Source organism: Quercus robur, chromosome 6, assembly GCF_932294415.1.
Source record: "Quercus robur chromosome 6, dhQueRobu3.1, whole genome shotgun sequence".
Taxonomy (NCBI): Eukaryota; Viridiplantae; Streptophyta; class Magnoliopsida; order Fagales; family Fagaceae; genus Quercus; species Quercus robur.
The window spans coordinates 49,837,470-49,854,509 of NC_065539.1; the positions used below are offsets into that span (position 1 = coordinate 49,837,470).

The 17,040-nt window shown below is 34.1% G+C and overlaps 1 protein-coding gene across 1 annotated transcript; it reads left to right on the forward strand.

The window, feature by feature from the left end:
* Positions 1 to 1,554: 1,554 nt before the first annotated feature.
* Positions 1,555 to 13,490, forward strand: LOC126689286 (mediator of RNA polymerase II transcription subunit 33A-like). Its single transcript, XM_050384431.1, has 12 exons — positions 1,555 to 1,917; positions 3,466 to 3,576; positions 4,394 to 4,741; positions 5,405 to 5,718; positions 5,819 to 5,910; positions 6,258 to 6,618; positions 8,233 to 8,443; positions 9,223 to 9,337; positions 9,495 to 9,656; positions 10,235 to 10,880; positions 11,211 to 11,417; positions 12,372 to 13,490. The coding sequence occupies exons 1-12, from the start codon at positions 1,649 to 1,651 to the stop codon at positions 13,475 to 13,477; spliced, it is 3,942 nt and encodes a 1,313-aa protein (XP_050240388.1). The 5' UTR covers positions 1,555 to 1,648; the 3' UTR covers positions 13,478 to 13,490.
* The last annotated feature ends 3,550 nt before the right edge of the window (positions 13,491 to 17,040 follow it).

Genomic DNA, 17,040 nt, shown 5'->3' on the forward strand with positions numbered 1-17,040 from the left:
ATTAGGTTGCAATATTTCCTAAAGATGAGATCACATCGAGGTATATGCTTCAATTGAGAGAATCTTTTAATTTCAAAGTAATGCTGCATGTATGTCCATAGTTATAAAATGGATGCAATAGTTAAACATTGTAAGCGTCCCAAAGTTGTTTCCTTAAAAATTATAAATGGTAATATATATATATATATATATTTTTTTTTTTTTGAGAAGATAAATGGTAAGAATTAGGGATTAGATTTAAAAATAATAATTAGAATGTTTGACTTACCATAATGTTGTTTACACCGTAATTTTAATTTTATTTTTTTTATAGAGTTTCAACTTATGACGTCCATTTCTCATTATTGTGCTTTTTATCATTAGACCAAGACACCAATCGATTTTTGGTGTAGGCAAGGATTGAACCCCAGATCTCTTATTCAAACATCAGAGACTTTACTAATTGAATTAACTAAAACCCACATTTAAACTGTAATTTGTCGAAAAATTAATGAAAAAAAAATCATATTAAGCTAAGTTATAATCCCAAATACAAAGAAAAAAAGGAACACCATACGGTCCGTACCTATCGATGATAAGGTATCCTAAGAAGTTAGAAATTAGCATAGATTTAGATGAGATTAAAGGATAATTAGCAAGAATTTATGTAGTACTTTATTTAAAAAAAATAATAAAGCCATTCAAAAAATAAAATAAACAAATGGGAGGCAAATGACCATGTATTAAATCAATAAAACGCATTCCAATTCTTTAGACACAAACAATATTAATCGGTAAAAAGAAATAATGTAAAGAAAAAATGTAAACATGAATAGAAAGAAATAGATTAACAATTGAAAATTGAAAAATTTTAAAAAGAAAAAAAAAACACAATATTTACAACCTCGCAAAAGAAAATCCATCACAAATCATAAAAATTGCAATGGAAAAAAGCAAAGGAGTTCAGGGGAAGAAAAATAAAAATTGACCTTGAATTAGTGGCTTTTAAATCCAAAGGGAAGCAACTGAATGTTTTGATGGGGGAGAGAAGCCGTTTGTTTGATAAGGAGAAACATTAGCTGTTTGTTTGATGGAAGATGGTTGATTTTTGGAGAGAGAGAGAGAGAGAGAGGAGATGATTGATTGCTAAATTTAAGGCAATTTGGATTTAATAGAAAAGTCATTAATAGGAGAAACATTAGCCGTTTGTTTGATGAGAAGATGATGAGTTGAGAGAGAGAAAAGATGATTGATTATAGAGAATATGTGAAGCGGAAACCAAAATAGAAAAATTTGTGACATGACAATAATGTGACTTAACTAAAAAATAGCAAAAATAAATATTACACTTCCAACTTTTAATTTAGATATATATAGAAACTAGACATAGATAGATTATATCGACATTAATTTGGCCTAATAATACAAATGATCGTTTTGAATTTGACTCTATCCGTTAAAATTCGATCCTATCTATAAAAAGAAATAGCTCTTTCTCTCACTTTAATTAATCTTACAACCATAAAGTCGTCAACTTACTTTGACTGTTTCTTTCTCTGACCGATTATACTGCAAAATACACATCACAAACTATAAAAGAAGAAGCTGGCAATGGCATTGTGTATGCCTAAAAATCACAGAAACTGTTCGTAGGGACGTACCCTTTGAAATGGAGCAAAGCAATGATTGGGTCCAGATGGTGATAGAGGTAACCAAAGATGCACAAGAAAAGGGTAGTGACCCTCATGTCTGGGCAATGCAGCTGTCCAAGTTCTTGAACTCGGAAGGAGTGTCACTGCCATCCATAGAAGTGGCAGAGGCTTTGGTTTCCTACATTTGTTGGGACAACAACGTTCCCATCTTGTGGAAGTTCCTAGACAAGGCCTTGGTGCTAAACATTGTGCCCCCTCTGCTCGTTCTTACTTTGTTTTCTACAAGGTTTTTTATTTATTTATTATTACTTTTAGACTCTCGTTTTTTTGTCAGATATCATTTTTATCAGATATCATTTTTATCATACACCAGTAAGAACATGTTACGTTAAAAAAAAAAAAAAAAAGTGTTATGAAAAATGTTGTATCCTAAATTTGTTATTTTTTGTTTGGGATATGTTTTTGGAGTTTGAGGAATGACGTGGCTGGTTTGGAGAGAAACATTTTCCTTGCAAGTATCAAGAGGACAAAAATTAACTATTTTATTTATAAAGTGTTTGAATTTCAAGGTTTTTTTAAAAAGAGTTTTTGAATAAAATAATAATTAACATCTTATTATCATAGAATTTGTTGTACTGAGAAGGGAGACCCGGCACGAACAGTGATTAGTCTCTGGTTGAAAGCTTTGAGGATACACTGTGGGAAACCACAAAAAAAAAAAAAAAAAAAAAAAAAAAAAAAAAAAAAAAAAAAAAAAAAAGAAGGGAGAACTGGATTTTTAATTTTATATCCAAAATATTGTGGGCATATATTTACATGACATGACTATATATTTTGAAAATCTATGTTCTTTATGCTGTAAACACATATATCAAATTTTATGTCAATCGGATATTATTTATTATTTGATTCATAAACTTATTTTTTATGCATAATTTTACACTATAAAAACTTGAAATTTAAATATTTGATTGATGACATAGCTATTGATCTTTGATTTTCTGGAAATTTTGCAAACATAGAGAATATAAGAAAAAAATGTAATCCAATTGTAGATTTATTAAAATTCATATTCAATAAAAGAATATTAAGTATAGTTGTAGCCTTAGGCTACAACCTTGGCTGTGGCCAAACTTTGTTCAAATATTTCATGTTCTTGGAAGTGGGTCTTTGTCTATCTTTTTACTAAAAAACAAAAGAGAAGAAAAAGAAGTAAGTCTTTGTGAAATTTTCAAGTGGTCAGCATGGTAAAGGATCATAGATAAATATTCGCATGACAAAGTGGAAAACATCCTTATCAAGAGTAACATTTTTACCTTTGATTGTGTAATTGAAATTTTTAGTGAAAAAGGTTGTATTATTTCAAGAGAGTTATTTCTTAATTTTGTTAATCATACATCCAAAGTAGCTTATACAAACTAGGATGTCTGACTATAAAATTGTTTGGAAATCCCTATTAATTGAACATGCAATTGTATATGCATAGCTGTTAGATGTAAATGAATGGTAAATCATATATACTTATGTACTTAAAAACATGATAAAATAACAGTTCCTGAAAATGATAAAGAGAATTGAAATTACAGACTGAGATGTTCGTTTTCTTGGCCTATATAATGGAAGATAACAAAAAATAATAGTAGATTTAAATAATTAGAAACAACTGTTGTGTGAAATAACAACGGATGTTTTGGATATATAACTTGCCAGTTTTTACAAAATTGTTTTTTCTGCTGTATTTGTTGCAAAGTTGCCACTCATTCTGTAAAAAAAAAAAAAATGTTGTTAGTGGATTGTTTAGTTTCCTTTCAAATTCATGTTCATTCGTTTACAGGGTTATTCCAAGTCGGCGTCACCAGCCGGCAGCATATAGGCTTTTCATGGAGCTCCTTAAGAGACATGCCTTTACTCTTAAATCTCAAATAAAGGGCATGAATTATCAAAGGCAAGTTTTAAATTTTGTTTTGCATATCATGTTAGACAGACTGGATTATTTATGAGCTGTCTTCATTATTGTCTAAGTCAGTGCTATATTGCCTTCTTGTCTTGAATTTATCTATAGGTGTGTTTTGAGGAATATTTTATATTGTGTCTTGTTTTGTGCAACAAAACTTTCTGAAGTCAAGAAAACCCAAAGTAATTAATTCTTATGGATTTAAGTTATATATTACATAAAGATTTTCCATGCAAAGTAAGGATAATTGTTCAAGTTCTGCAGTGGAAACCAAAAATACTGGATGATGCTCTTCTTTCATGTATCTTTTGGTTTCATAAGCAGCTCTAGTGTCATCTACACGGGTTTTGTAAACACCCCTAGAAGGAAAATAGAACATATCTGCCAATTGAGAATTGAAGAGGACGCAGCAATGAATGAGAGGATACTAAATTTACCACAAGGACACTGTAATTTTTCATGCCACCATTGATAAGATCATCTCAATGTAATTTAATTTTTTCATACTACATGTAAATCCCAAATTGGTAACAAGTTTCTATTCATGTGCCCGTACAAATCCTCATGTTACTTAAAATACAAGTGCTCTACGGTCTAGTCTACATTAATATACTGGTAATTATTTATATGTCAATAAAATCATTTGCAATTAGTATAATCTTTTCTCTTTCTAGTGACTAGTCTCTAGTATCATTGCTTTAAAATAAAGTTGATGTTGTTAAAATGATTGCAATATTTGATGTCATTCCATAACATTGCATTCATTCTGGTTTTTCATTGACGATTTCTTGTGTATCTTTCTATACAGGGTTATGCAATCGATAGATACTATTCTTCAGCTCTCCCAGATATTTGGTCTGAAAACTAGTGAAGCTGGGACTATTGTGGTTGAGCTCATCTTTTCACTTGTGTGGCAGTTACTTGATGCATCATTAGATGATGAAGGGTTACTAGAACTTACCTCAGAAAAGAGGTCTAGATGGGCAACTAATTCTCAAGACATGGAAATAGATGGTCATGATAAATATGATGAGAAGCAGAGTGAATGTCATGAAAGAATGCAGAAATTTAATACATTGATGGCTATTGAGCTTATTGGGCAATTTATGCAGAATAAAGTAACTTCCAGGATTCTTAACTTAGCACGCCAGAACATGTATATGCTTATGTCTCTTAGTACTTGCTTTTTCACAATTTATTCACTATTATTGCTATATTGTGTAAGTGAAAGCACACTAGAACTTCACCAATTAGTACTAAAGTGAATTTCTCTTGGACTTTTCTATGACAATTTAATGGAAAACGGTCATTGCACACACAACTGAGTTTTTTCCTACTTATATGCATCAGCTACTTGTTCTATAATTTTCTCCCTTTTTTTTTTTTTAATTCATTCCCTTTTATCCTTCCTTAAGTCCCATAGGTTTGATCTTGTATAATCTGTAATCACCATCTGATTTTGATTAAGTTCAGTGGGAGAATTGATTTTATCACAGATTCATATTCCAATGAAGAAACCCCATTTTCTTTTCAAAAGAAAAGGAAACCCTCTAAAGCAATCCAAATGATGCTAAATCTTAAGCCATTATGTCTGCCAATGACCTTTAAGCCATATGACATCTTCACCCCATAACTTAAGGTGGTGAGTAAGGTCATGGTTTCAAATTCCGTTGGGTGCATGAGTTAACTGCAACAACAACAAACAAACAAACGAAAAACCGGGGAAGACCATCATGTAATTTTACAGATAGCTTACTTAGTTTCCTGCTTGGTCTTTTTCCTGAATGATTTTGCTTAACATTTAGTGCCACATTGTAAGGTCCTCACATTGGAAAGGATTTACCCAGCGCTTACAGCTGCTTCAAGCAAACTCATCAGCTTTGAAAAATGCAGAAATAACTCCTGAGGCACTTCTGCAGTTGGCTTCAAATTCTCACATTGTCTCTCAAGAAATCAGATTAAAGTCTAGGCTAAATTCCAATGACATTGTGGTTATTGGTGCTCTGGCTTCTTCTACCAGTCTGTGCAATGGGGCTAGTCATTCTGATCATTGGCTCCCACTTGATCTGATTTTAGAAGATGCTATGGATACAAAAGAGGTCAATGTCATAGGCGCCATCGAAACCATCACAGGTGAAGAATTGTTATCCCAAACAATTTTATTTTAAATTGTATAATCTCATTGCTTAACAAACTGGCATCTATGTGAATATTGAAATTTCATTTTGTGCAGGTTTGATTAAGGTCCTCAAAGCCATAAATTGCACCTCCTGGCACAACACCTTCTTGAACCTGTGGATTGCGACTCTTCGTCTTGCACAAAGGGTAAAAAATATTTGTGGTTAACTTGAAATTTTCTTCTATCTTTGATTTTTTTCCTTGGTTCTGTGGAACATAGAAAAATGATGCTTCCTTGAAGATTCATGTTGAGGCTCCTTTAAACTTATAATGTTCTTGGGGAAGCGGTCCATACTTGGTTGTTTGGGTTTCCTGCTGGTGAATTACATTCTAGTACCATCAAACTGTCAAAGTTTCTTGTTAGTGAATTGATCAACAGGAGCATCGGAGTCGGTAGATTGAGTTATGCTTTGCATATCATTAGGTGTCATATAGTTCTATTTCTAGGAACTGAACTGATTGAATTTTCCATTTTAATTTTTTATTATTGTTAGGGTCGGGATTCCATTTACACTCCTAGGTTTCGTCTAGATAATCGGTTTTGCACCTTACTGTGCATCATAACTCTAGTGGTTGCTGATTTTATTGACGAAGAGGAAAGTGCACCACTTGATGAAACAGAATATGGCTCGACAAGTAGTTGGAAAGAAAGAAGTGTTCCAGGAAAGTGTCGCAACGAGTTGGCCTCCAGCTTACAGATGCTAGGTGATTATAAGGGGTTGCTGATTCCACTTAAATCCACTGTTTCTGCAGCAAATCAAGCTGCTGCAAAGGCAATGTTCTATATTTCAGGCGTCGATATTGAAAATACAAACTTAGAATGCATCAGTATGAATCATATGCCAGCTAATTGTGGTAAGTAATAACAGGTTCTCATTCATTATCTACGATTTACAAAAGCTTTCTGTAGGCGTAAAGTTCAAACTCGTATAGCATTGTGATAACTGTCTAGGGGGTACAGTGGTGAGCTCACTCAATGTACCTCTTGAAAATCATGCATCTGACAATTCATCTGAAAGATATATGTAAGCTTCTCATTATTTATCATTCTTGTTTAATGTTCTTTAAGGCTGTAGTGATCTAGTTGAAGTGAGCTCAACTTAAAATTGGATATAGATAAAATATCGGTGGTGTGTAAAAGTCTATGAAGCCTACTCACTATTTTGTTCCCATTTATTTCAAAAGCAAGAGTGAAAAAAGCAGAGGTACTCAAAATTTTTAGTTACACCAAAATAGGAAAAAAGTTATAATTTGATGCATCACACTAATAACACTTGATTATTTGATATTCCCAGACAACAAAAAGAAGTTTAACCTGGTTTGTTAGATTGTATCCTTTAAGTTTTCTCCCTAAGCCATAAAATGGTGTTCTTGCATTCTAGTCTTCTGTTTATGTATTTCAACATCTTAGTTTCTCTTCCAAACGTTCTTTTTGTATTTTTATGTTGGAAACATTCCTTTTCACTCATATGCATCCTTTTGTCCCTAAACATGAAACTAATGTTGGATGCTAATACAAGTTTCTTATTTTGACACAAGTAAAAAGTTTAGCTCCAAACCAGTTTGGATATCTTCCTCCAACCCAGTATGTGACAATTGAAAGGACCATCCATGTTTAGTTTTACTCATATGACATTTTGATGAGTCATGTGACTTGTTTAAATAATACATATAGATAATCTTATAAATTGCCATGTAGTGGGTTGGAGGAGATAGCTCCAAACCGGTTTGGAGCTAAACTTTGTCCTTGACACAAATATACATTGTTGGACACAACCACTCCCAGAAATCTATATGCAATGACGTGGCTATTTGTTTTTATCTTTGTCAACATACATCTATTGAGTGTCATTTGCATGCAAAACTATAGATACTATGACAATTAAGAACTAGGGATTACCTCCTTGATGGATAATGTGTAATTCAATTTCTTAGGCAGCCCTTTGATTTTGTAATTCACACTCGTGATTGATACTATGTAAGTTTGAGAATTTCTGTGTACGATATTCATCTCAATTGAGGTACAAAATAGTGTACAAGGCAAGTAATAAATGGGGAACAATGTACGCCTAAATGAAAGCATGAATATATGTGACACAGTATCAGTCAAGCCTTAATATGTGTAACATAGTATCAATTAATGGGCTGCCTAACACACTTGAAGTCTATTAACTTTCTAGGTGAATGAGTGTCATTTCATTTATGTCTGAAAGCATGTGTCCCAGACCAGATGGACTAGAGTGTCATGTCCTCTCTTGTCCAACACATAAGTTTTCATTTTTTCCTATAGTGTTCAACAAATAAGTTTTCATATAAAAGTATTCCACAGATTGTAGCTTCAACTTCGTGCTCTATCCAATTCTTCAGTGCCACTTGTGTTTGTCCTTGTAGCATATTTGTAATGCCTTCTAATCCAAGATTTTGCAGCATGTGCAATGCTTTCTAAAATTAGTTCTATCCTTGTTTCAGCTGGAAACATGCGGCATCTAATAGTTGAAGCTTGTATAGCTAGAAATCTACTGGACACATCAGCATATTTCTGGCCAGGCTATGTGAATGGAAAGATCGATCAAATACCGGTTAGTTTGCCAGGACAAGTGCCTGGTTGGCCATCATTAATGCAGGGGGAATTGCTTACTCCAGTAATGATAGATGCTTTGGTATCCACTCCTGCTTCAAGGTATATTCACACTTGTTCCTTTTAAAGTTCAACTGAACCACACTCAAATTGAACAAGCCTTTACCATATGTAATTGGTATTAGCTACATGAGCCCTTTATTTAACTAATCTGGATCTGGTGCATGAAAGTAGAGAGCACCTCAACTCAATTCTCTAAACCATTATTTTTCAAACTCAATTCTCAGATGAATCATAAGATGTGACTAAGACATTCACTAGCCATCAACTTGCAACCCTCTTCCTTTGTCAAGACTTAGAATTGGTTGTGTGGAATTTAGCCTAGGTGGATACATGCATTTAGTATCAGGGGTGGTCCAAGAAATGAACTTGGAATTGAGTAACACAACAATCAATAATCATACCACTTGATTCATCTGCTCCTAATTGGCATAGTTACCAGTAAAAATGACCATATCCAAATTAGGTTCATTTCACAACTTAGAATTTCTATGTTAAGACTTTTATTTGACTCTTGAATCTTATAATTCCAGTAAAGATGCCTAGAGGTCAGATCATATAATTGTTTGACAATGCCAACTTTAATGTAACATTTTGAACCCTCTAAGTTCTATGTTTTTTAAAATGTTAATGGAGGTTGGACAAAATAATTTTGAAGTTAAAGAGAGAGCATAACTTTTAGATTAGCTAATTTCTCTGACTGGGGCCTGGTATTCGGTTACACCATTTTTATTCTGAAGCCAGGTTTATCAAATGCTCTTTTTAGTAGATCTATCCATGTTAAAGCAACTAAATTAAACTCATGGATTATTTGGTGGAAGTTTAGCAGAGCTCGAGAAAATATTTGAGATTGCTGTCAATGGTTCAAATGAAGAGAAGATATCAGTGGCAAAAATTCTTTGTGGGGCCTCCCTAATCCATGGTTGGAAAGTACAGGTGATAAATTTATCTACCTGATCATACAAATATCACATTCATACTTATGCCATTGGTTCCTCCCAATTATTTCATTCCCTTTCTTTGTTACTTCTTACAATTTTCTTGCTGAATTATTGAGCTACTCTGGTTAAATGAATATCTACATTTCATGTAGGAACACACTGCTGATTTCATTATAAGATTATTGTCTCTTCCAGCTCCTGCAGATTACTCAGGGAGGGAGAGCCATTTGATAGGTTATGCTCACATGCTGGATATACTTGTTCTTGGAATAACATCCCTTGAATGTCTTCAGCTTTTCTCACTACATGGCTTGGTATATGTTGCTTCCTCTGATTCAAACATCTCCATTACATGGATAAGAAATGATATTATGTTGGTTAAATAGATGTCTTTAATAAGTTACAGGATTTAGTGAATCTATGTTTCCACATATTCTGTCTTTACAGAATACTATCCTAACAGTTAATTTGGCTGCCAAGATGGTTTGCAACATGCATTGTAATGGCAGCGTCAATATGACATGACTTGAAGGTGCTTTATGGATATCCAGATGGCCAGGAAAAATTTAGATTAGAAGATGGATGTAAGACAAGATGGTCAATGGTTTAACTCAGTCTAGCTCTTGGTGAAGCAGAATGGTGGCAAAGCTATTCTCACTGTTGAGCATTTTAGTTGCTTTTTTATTTGGTATTATTGAAATGAGAATCTTTCAGCTACTAAATGGAGCTTACTTGTAAAATCGAACGGTGTAGGGGCATCCAGGAACGATGTTAATGGTGCACCAATATATGGATTAAGTTGAATATGGATTGTATTGAGCTTTAATTCCACAGATCTGTTAGAGAGAGGCAATGTTATGGACTAATTATTTTTGTCTACTTTTGTTTGCAGGTTCCACACCTTGCGTGTTCATTGATGTCAATCTGTGAGGTTTTTGGGTCATGTGTGTCCAATGAGTTGTGCACTGCTGCAACAGGGGAAAAAATCTCTGCCCACTCTGTGTTTTCAGATGCATTTACTCTTCTTTTAAGGCTATGGAGGTTCTATCATCCTCCGATTAAACTGCGAACAGGAATTGTAATCCAAATTGAATTCTTCCAAACTCCAGAATACCTATTACTTTTACGTAATTTTTACCTGCTATCTCATGGACGCAACCACCAAAGTCGAAATAAAAGGAGACACAAAGCTGTTGCAAGGTCATTAAGTCCACACCCCATATTGATTTGCACATTTCCAAAAATGAGAGATTGGTATCAGCAGCATAGTGCAAGCGTACATTCAACCCTCTCTGGACTAGTTGTAGAGGCTCATGTTCATCAGATTGTTGATGCGCTTCTTGGAATGATGTTCAGAGGAAGTCAGTCTCTGCATTCTGTTAGTTCTGGAAGTAGTGTCCGTGGACCTAAGGATGAAGACACCTTTCTAAGACTAAATTTGCCTGCATGGAATATACTGGAAGCGGTTCCTTTTGCGGTTGAAGCTGCTTTAAAAGCCTGTGCTAATGGAAGACTTTCTCCCCGTGAACTATCTACAGGTCATTCTCATGTCACTATTTGATTTCTATTGGTGAAATCAATTTTTTTGATAGGTTCCTCTAGGCAAACAAGTCAAATTATATGATTCATTTTCTGCTCTGCCTGATAATCTATGATTCTTTTGGCAACTCTTATTGCCAGCCTAACTGGTGATAATCTTAGACTTTAACTAATCACAATTATTCATTTTACCTTGGAAGCCAAAAGAAATAAATTATTATTATTATTTTTTCCACTAAGTTGACCATTTGTGGTAGAAATAGTTAATATTCATTATTGCTTGAATCAAATAGGTACTGATATAACCTAAAAATATTTTAATGTCTCAGGGCTTAAAATGTTATGTAATTTTCTTCCTGCGTCTTTGGCTTCCATTGTAAGCTACTTCTCATCTGAAGTATGCCGGGGTGTTTGGAAACCAGTTTCTATGAATGGAACGGATTGGCCCAGCCCTGATGCAAACTTATCTGATGTCGAGGAACAGATAAAGAAAGTTGTAGCTGCCACTGGTGTTGATGTCCCAAGCACTGCCTCAGGTTCATTTTACCATAATATACATATGCATATACTCATGTGTTTGTAGTTGTGTGTAAAGATCAAAGTCATACGTCTGCCCACATTTTTAGTTCTCTTACTTATAAATGAGAACCCCAACCCCAGGATCATGTAAGTCCTTTTAATCCTGGAACCTTCTACATGAGTGTTATGCATGTATAAACAAGGACAACAAATTTAAAAAATAAAGAAAGAAAGAAATGTATTATTTTCCAAACCAGAAGTATTTATCCATTTATTTTGATAGGTAATAAAAAACTTTATTAATAAAAATATCTGCAAGTACACTAGGAGTATACTAACGGAACATCATAGTACAACTCTAAAATTACAAAAATCAGTAAGTTCAACTAAATTAAAGAATGTAAACCTGAAGCTGTCATCCACTCAAGAAGCGTCTTCATGAAGAGATCTTTCAGCCCTATCTTAGTGCTCTCACACCCATCAAAAGCCCTTGCATTTATTTCCCTCAAAATACATCACATCAAACAATGAGTAATAATCTTCCAAATTTCAACACATCAATTATACCCAAAACCTCCTTGCCAATAGGATAGTAAATCAATAACCTCCTAGACATCACCCACTAAATCCTAAACAGGACAAAAAACAAATCCCACAATTCTCTAACCAAGGAACAATGCAATAACAGATGGTCCACTGTTTCATCATCTCAAACATGCAACCCAACTAACCAGCAGTATTTAGGTAAATATATAGGGTTCTGGTTGATGGTGCTTTAAGACACTCCTTTGCAAAACCAATTAATACTCTCATGTCTATGCCCTTTACTTTGGGATTATTTTGGGCGCAGGGTTTAACTAACCAAACTCTTCTTTTAAATGTTTAGCAATTAAATTAGTATCAAGGGTTTCTCCATATATTAATCTAGAAACAGTCTCTTCAGTATTCTAACTGACTTGTAATTTTCACAGCTGGAAGCTCTGCACCTACACTTCCACTGCCCCTGGCCGCTTTTGTAAGCCTAACCTTAACCTTTAGAGCTGTGGAAAGTCCACTCTATTTGGCTATCCCAGCCTTGGAATTTATTGCTGCAGGATCCCCATGGCCTTGTATGCCAATTGTGGCTTCCCTGTGGTGCCAAAAGGTGAAACGTATGTTTGACTACTTTGTATTTAGTGCATCTCGTACAGTCTTTCTCCAAAACCATAGTGCTGTGGTAAAACTTCTTCAAAGCTGCTTCACTGCCACACTTGGCATAAATTCCTCTCCTATCTCAAGCAATGGTGGTGTCGCTGTCCTTCTTGGTAATGGACTTAAATTCCCTTTCAACGATTGGTCTCCTGTTGCCCCCGGGATTCTCTTTCTACATGCCATTCGATCCTTAAAAGGAACTATTCTAATTGCAGAAGATATTCTCTCTCTGTTGATGCATTCTGTGAGAGAAATAGCATGCAGTGGACTTCATAGAGAGACACTGGAGAAGATGAAGAGTACCAAAAATATAGTAAGATCTGGAAACGTTTCGTTTGCTGCAGCATTGGCACGGGTGAAACTAATGGCTTCTCTCGGGGCTTCTTTAGTATATATATGTGGAGGATTCAGTTTGGTTCAGCCATTGTTTAAAGAAACTTTGACTTCCTGGCTTATATCTCCTCACAGTTCAGAGTTGGAAGGAAGGTCAGAAGGGATGGTTGAAGTACTAATGGGATATGCACTTGCATACTTTGCATTTCTATGTGGAGCTTTTGGTTGGGGTGTTGACTCAGCATCACATGCATCAAACTGGCGCCATGATATCCTCAAAGGCCATATGAAATTCTTAGCGAATGCACTTGATGGGAAGATATCACTTGGATGTCATCGGGCAACTTGGCATGTGTATGTTTCAGAGTTTTTGAGCTTGATGACGGATTGCGCACCAACTTGGGTGCTAAACACAGATGTAAATGCGTTGAAGAGTATAAGTAGAGGTTTGAAGCAATGGAACAATGAAAAGCTTGCTCTTGCGTTGCTTGTTATTAGTGGGGCTGGTAATATGGGTGCAGTTGCGGAATTCATTATAGAAAATGCCTTGTAGTTTCCAATATAAAAAAAAAAATATATATATATATATATATATATATTTTTTTTTTATCTAAAAGTATTTTAAAATGGTAATCTACTTTACATGTAATAAATTTATGTTGTAATAAACCTTCTCTACTAATGAAAGTCTTTAATTTTATTTCTATGAGAAAATTATGTGGTGTATGAGGAATATCTTCTTGGTGAAAAGGCTAACGTATATGTAAAGGGATTTCATGAGAAAAAGGCTAGTGTATATGTAAAATGGGCTCGTCAATGTTGGATTTATCTCCATTGTTTGGGCCGATACTTAAATTGGGCCCAATATAGGGCTGTCCACTGGAAACCGAAAACCGACCCACCCACCCAAACTGCTCAGGCCGACCCGACACCAGTGACAGTCGACAGTGGGTCTTTGCCACCAAAAACTGACTTAGGCAGGTCGGATGGTGGGTTTTCTGCTCCAAAACCCGATAAACCCGATCCGATTGACGAAACCCATGAAAGAAGGTCGGATCTACCTAGATCCACTTAGATCCGGTGAAGATTTGGTAGTTTTTGGTTAGATCCGGTGATGAGATGGAAGTTTTTGCTCAAATCTGGGCTTGAGGTGGTGGTTTTTGCTTCAATCCCATGGTTGTCACACAGATCCAAAGAAAAATCAACAGATCCGACGAAGATCCAGCGAAGATTCGGCGAAGATCCAGCGATTAGATGGAAGATTTTGCTCAAATCTGGGCTTGAGGTGGTGTTTTTTGCTTCGATCCAGTGGTTGTCACACAGATCCGAAGAAAAATCAATAGATTTGGCGAAGATTCGGCGAAGATCTGGAGGTTGAAACTCACTCCGACTTTAACTGACCCGATCGTTGTCCACCGAAGACCGATCTGACTCGACCTAAGGTTGTTCGCGGTCGGCGGCGGGTCGTTCAACCTCCCACCCGATGAGAGCGGGTCAGTTTCGGGTTGGGCACAAACCTGACCTGGACCGACCCGTGGACACCCCTAGCCCAATATTTATCCCGTTATAATAATGCCCAAAGTTTGCCCTACTACATTACTATATATTTATTTTTACTCTTTTTCTTCTCATTTTATTTTCTATAAATTTGTTATTCTCTCTTACATTCTTTCTTGAAAAAGTGTTCTCTGTCTCTATCTCTGTCTCTCGATTTTTTTATTCTTTTTTGTAACTTTACTTTAAGTTTATAAATCATTATGTTTTTTATAACCCTATTTTGGGTTAATATGTTTTGGTGTATTGTTTTTGAGTTCCCCATCACAAGTAGTCTCTCTCCCTCTTATAGCCATACTTTGATTTTTGTTTAAGTTAATACTTAGTTATTTTGGAAGTGAGATTTTGAAATTATATCAAAACAAAATCTTGGCTATGCATTTGGATGTGCCTATTAATTATTTGAATAATATCAAGTGTGATTTTTGTTATGGGTTTTGATTATCATGACAATCTCCTTTAAGAGAACGAGAAATTTGAATAATTAATTGAAACTTAAAAAGTTTAGTTGTGCGAAGAAAAAAAAAAGAAAAAAAAAAGAGGAAAACATAGCACAGTATAACATAATTTTGAAAAATACGGACCACCTAAAAAATGAATAATATCAATCAAACACACTCAAAATAATAGAATGATATATTGGTAGAGATAGAAAGATGGAAAATAATTTTACAAATTAATTAATTTTTAGGGAGAACAAATTATCTTTAACAAATTTTAGAGAACAAATTATACATTATACATATCAAAATTAAAAAATAATTATATATTTCCATGTATCGCGTTAGACCGTCAATCCATTTTAATCCACTTTAGTCCATTCAATCCACTTCAATCCATTCAGTCCACTTTGGTCCAATTCGGTCTACTTCAGTCCATTTGATCTATTTCAGTCCACTTTAGTCCATTTTGGACTAATTGAGTCTTAAATTGATTCTTTTTTGTAAGTTTCATTTTTCAATTTTAGGCTCAAAATTTTTTTTTTATATAAAAAAAAAAAAATCAGGGTTAAAAAATATGAAATTTTATTCTATTTGGGCCAAACTCTTTAGTTTTTCATTAAAAAATACAAACAAAATAGGCATTAGAAATTAGATATATAAGCCCTAAAAAAGAAAAAAAATGATAAATATCCTAAAGATTAACTTAAAATTCAAGTTTCAATAACATAGCCTATACTTATAATTGGAAAGAAAAAAAAATGTTATGACTCTAAACTTATATAATTTAAACTAGATGTAACATGTTACAAGTGTTCTATTGAATAGAGGTGTACATTTAATAAATATATATATATATATATATATTCTTGAATATATTTAAATTAGTCAACCAATTATAGTATATTTAAAAAAAAAGTATTTTTAATAACATCTTCTCCATTTATATAAACCAATATAATAATTATGTAGTTTAAATGTGCTTTTATGTTAGAATTTCTTTTCCTCTCTCTTGTGTGTTTGTTTCCACAAAAAAAAAAAAAAAAAAAAAAAATTACACTTATATATATATTTATATCGCGGAAGCCTAAAGAAAGCATACACAATATTCTCTTGATGGAACAAAAACTAAACTATTAGCTTATGGTGGTAAACCTCGAATCTACGAGGGGTTTCCCTGAATCCACAAGGAGAAGAAAACTGGAATCCACTAGAGAAATAATTTGACAAAAAATCTGTGTTTATTGATAATAGTCTAATTTGCCTCTGACAGCTACAAAACATATAAATACTGAGAAAAACGTCTAAAACCCTAATTACACGATTATGTGACAAAATACCAAAAATGACAAAATTGAGTTAAATGCAGAATCATAAGCTACTGAACTTAAGGGTCATTCCAAAATAAGCGGGACCTTATTCTGACTTTTGAGCAAAAAGTTATTAAGGAAATAAAAATTATTATAAACAGCGAAATTGCAGTTTTCGGGGCCTAAATAAAGGAATTCACCATTTTCAAGGGTACCTCGTGGCAAAGTGGCAACTATTGCTTAGAAGGTCGTTTCACTTCAACTTGCCAAATTTCATGCGATTCCAACTCCGAGGCTCATGATTTCTACTAGTGTCTTTTTGGCTGGCGCGTTGATTTCAAGCACGCGTAAGAGTCCAAGAAGGCCATAGCGCGTAAGTTTGTGACTTGTAGATATAAAATCAGATTGTCTAGATAGTGTCTGTTTGGCTCTTTATCTTTTAAAGTTTTCCTTGATCTTTTAATTTTCTCTTCTCTTCATATTTAACTTACAGGCATCTAGTCATTTGGTTTCTTTCAATTGTAAAGATTTCTTTCGGTGACCGGACTCTAGCTTTTTCTATTTTTTTTTCCCTTTATTTTCTTGTTGAAGATGTGGTACAGTAATAATACTGTCGCATTTGATATGGGGCAACATAGAAAATTTATTGTATATTGAAGCAAAATTCCAGTGTACCTACGGTTCATGTGGGTCATCAATATCATCTAGTTAGCTGTACCAGATACTGTTACATGTTAGCTATGATTTGTTGAAAAAACCCTGCATGTTTGTTTGTGTATTTTGAGCAACAAATTTGAAGAAAACAAAGGCAC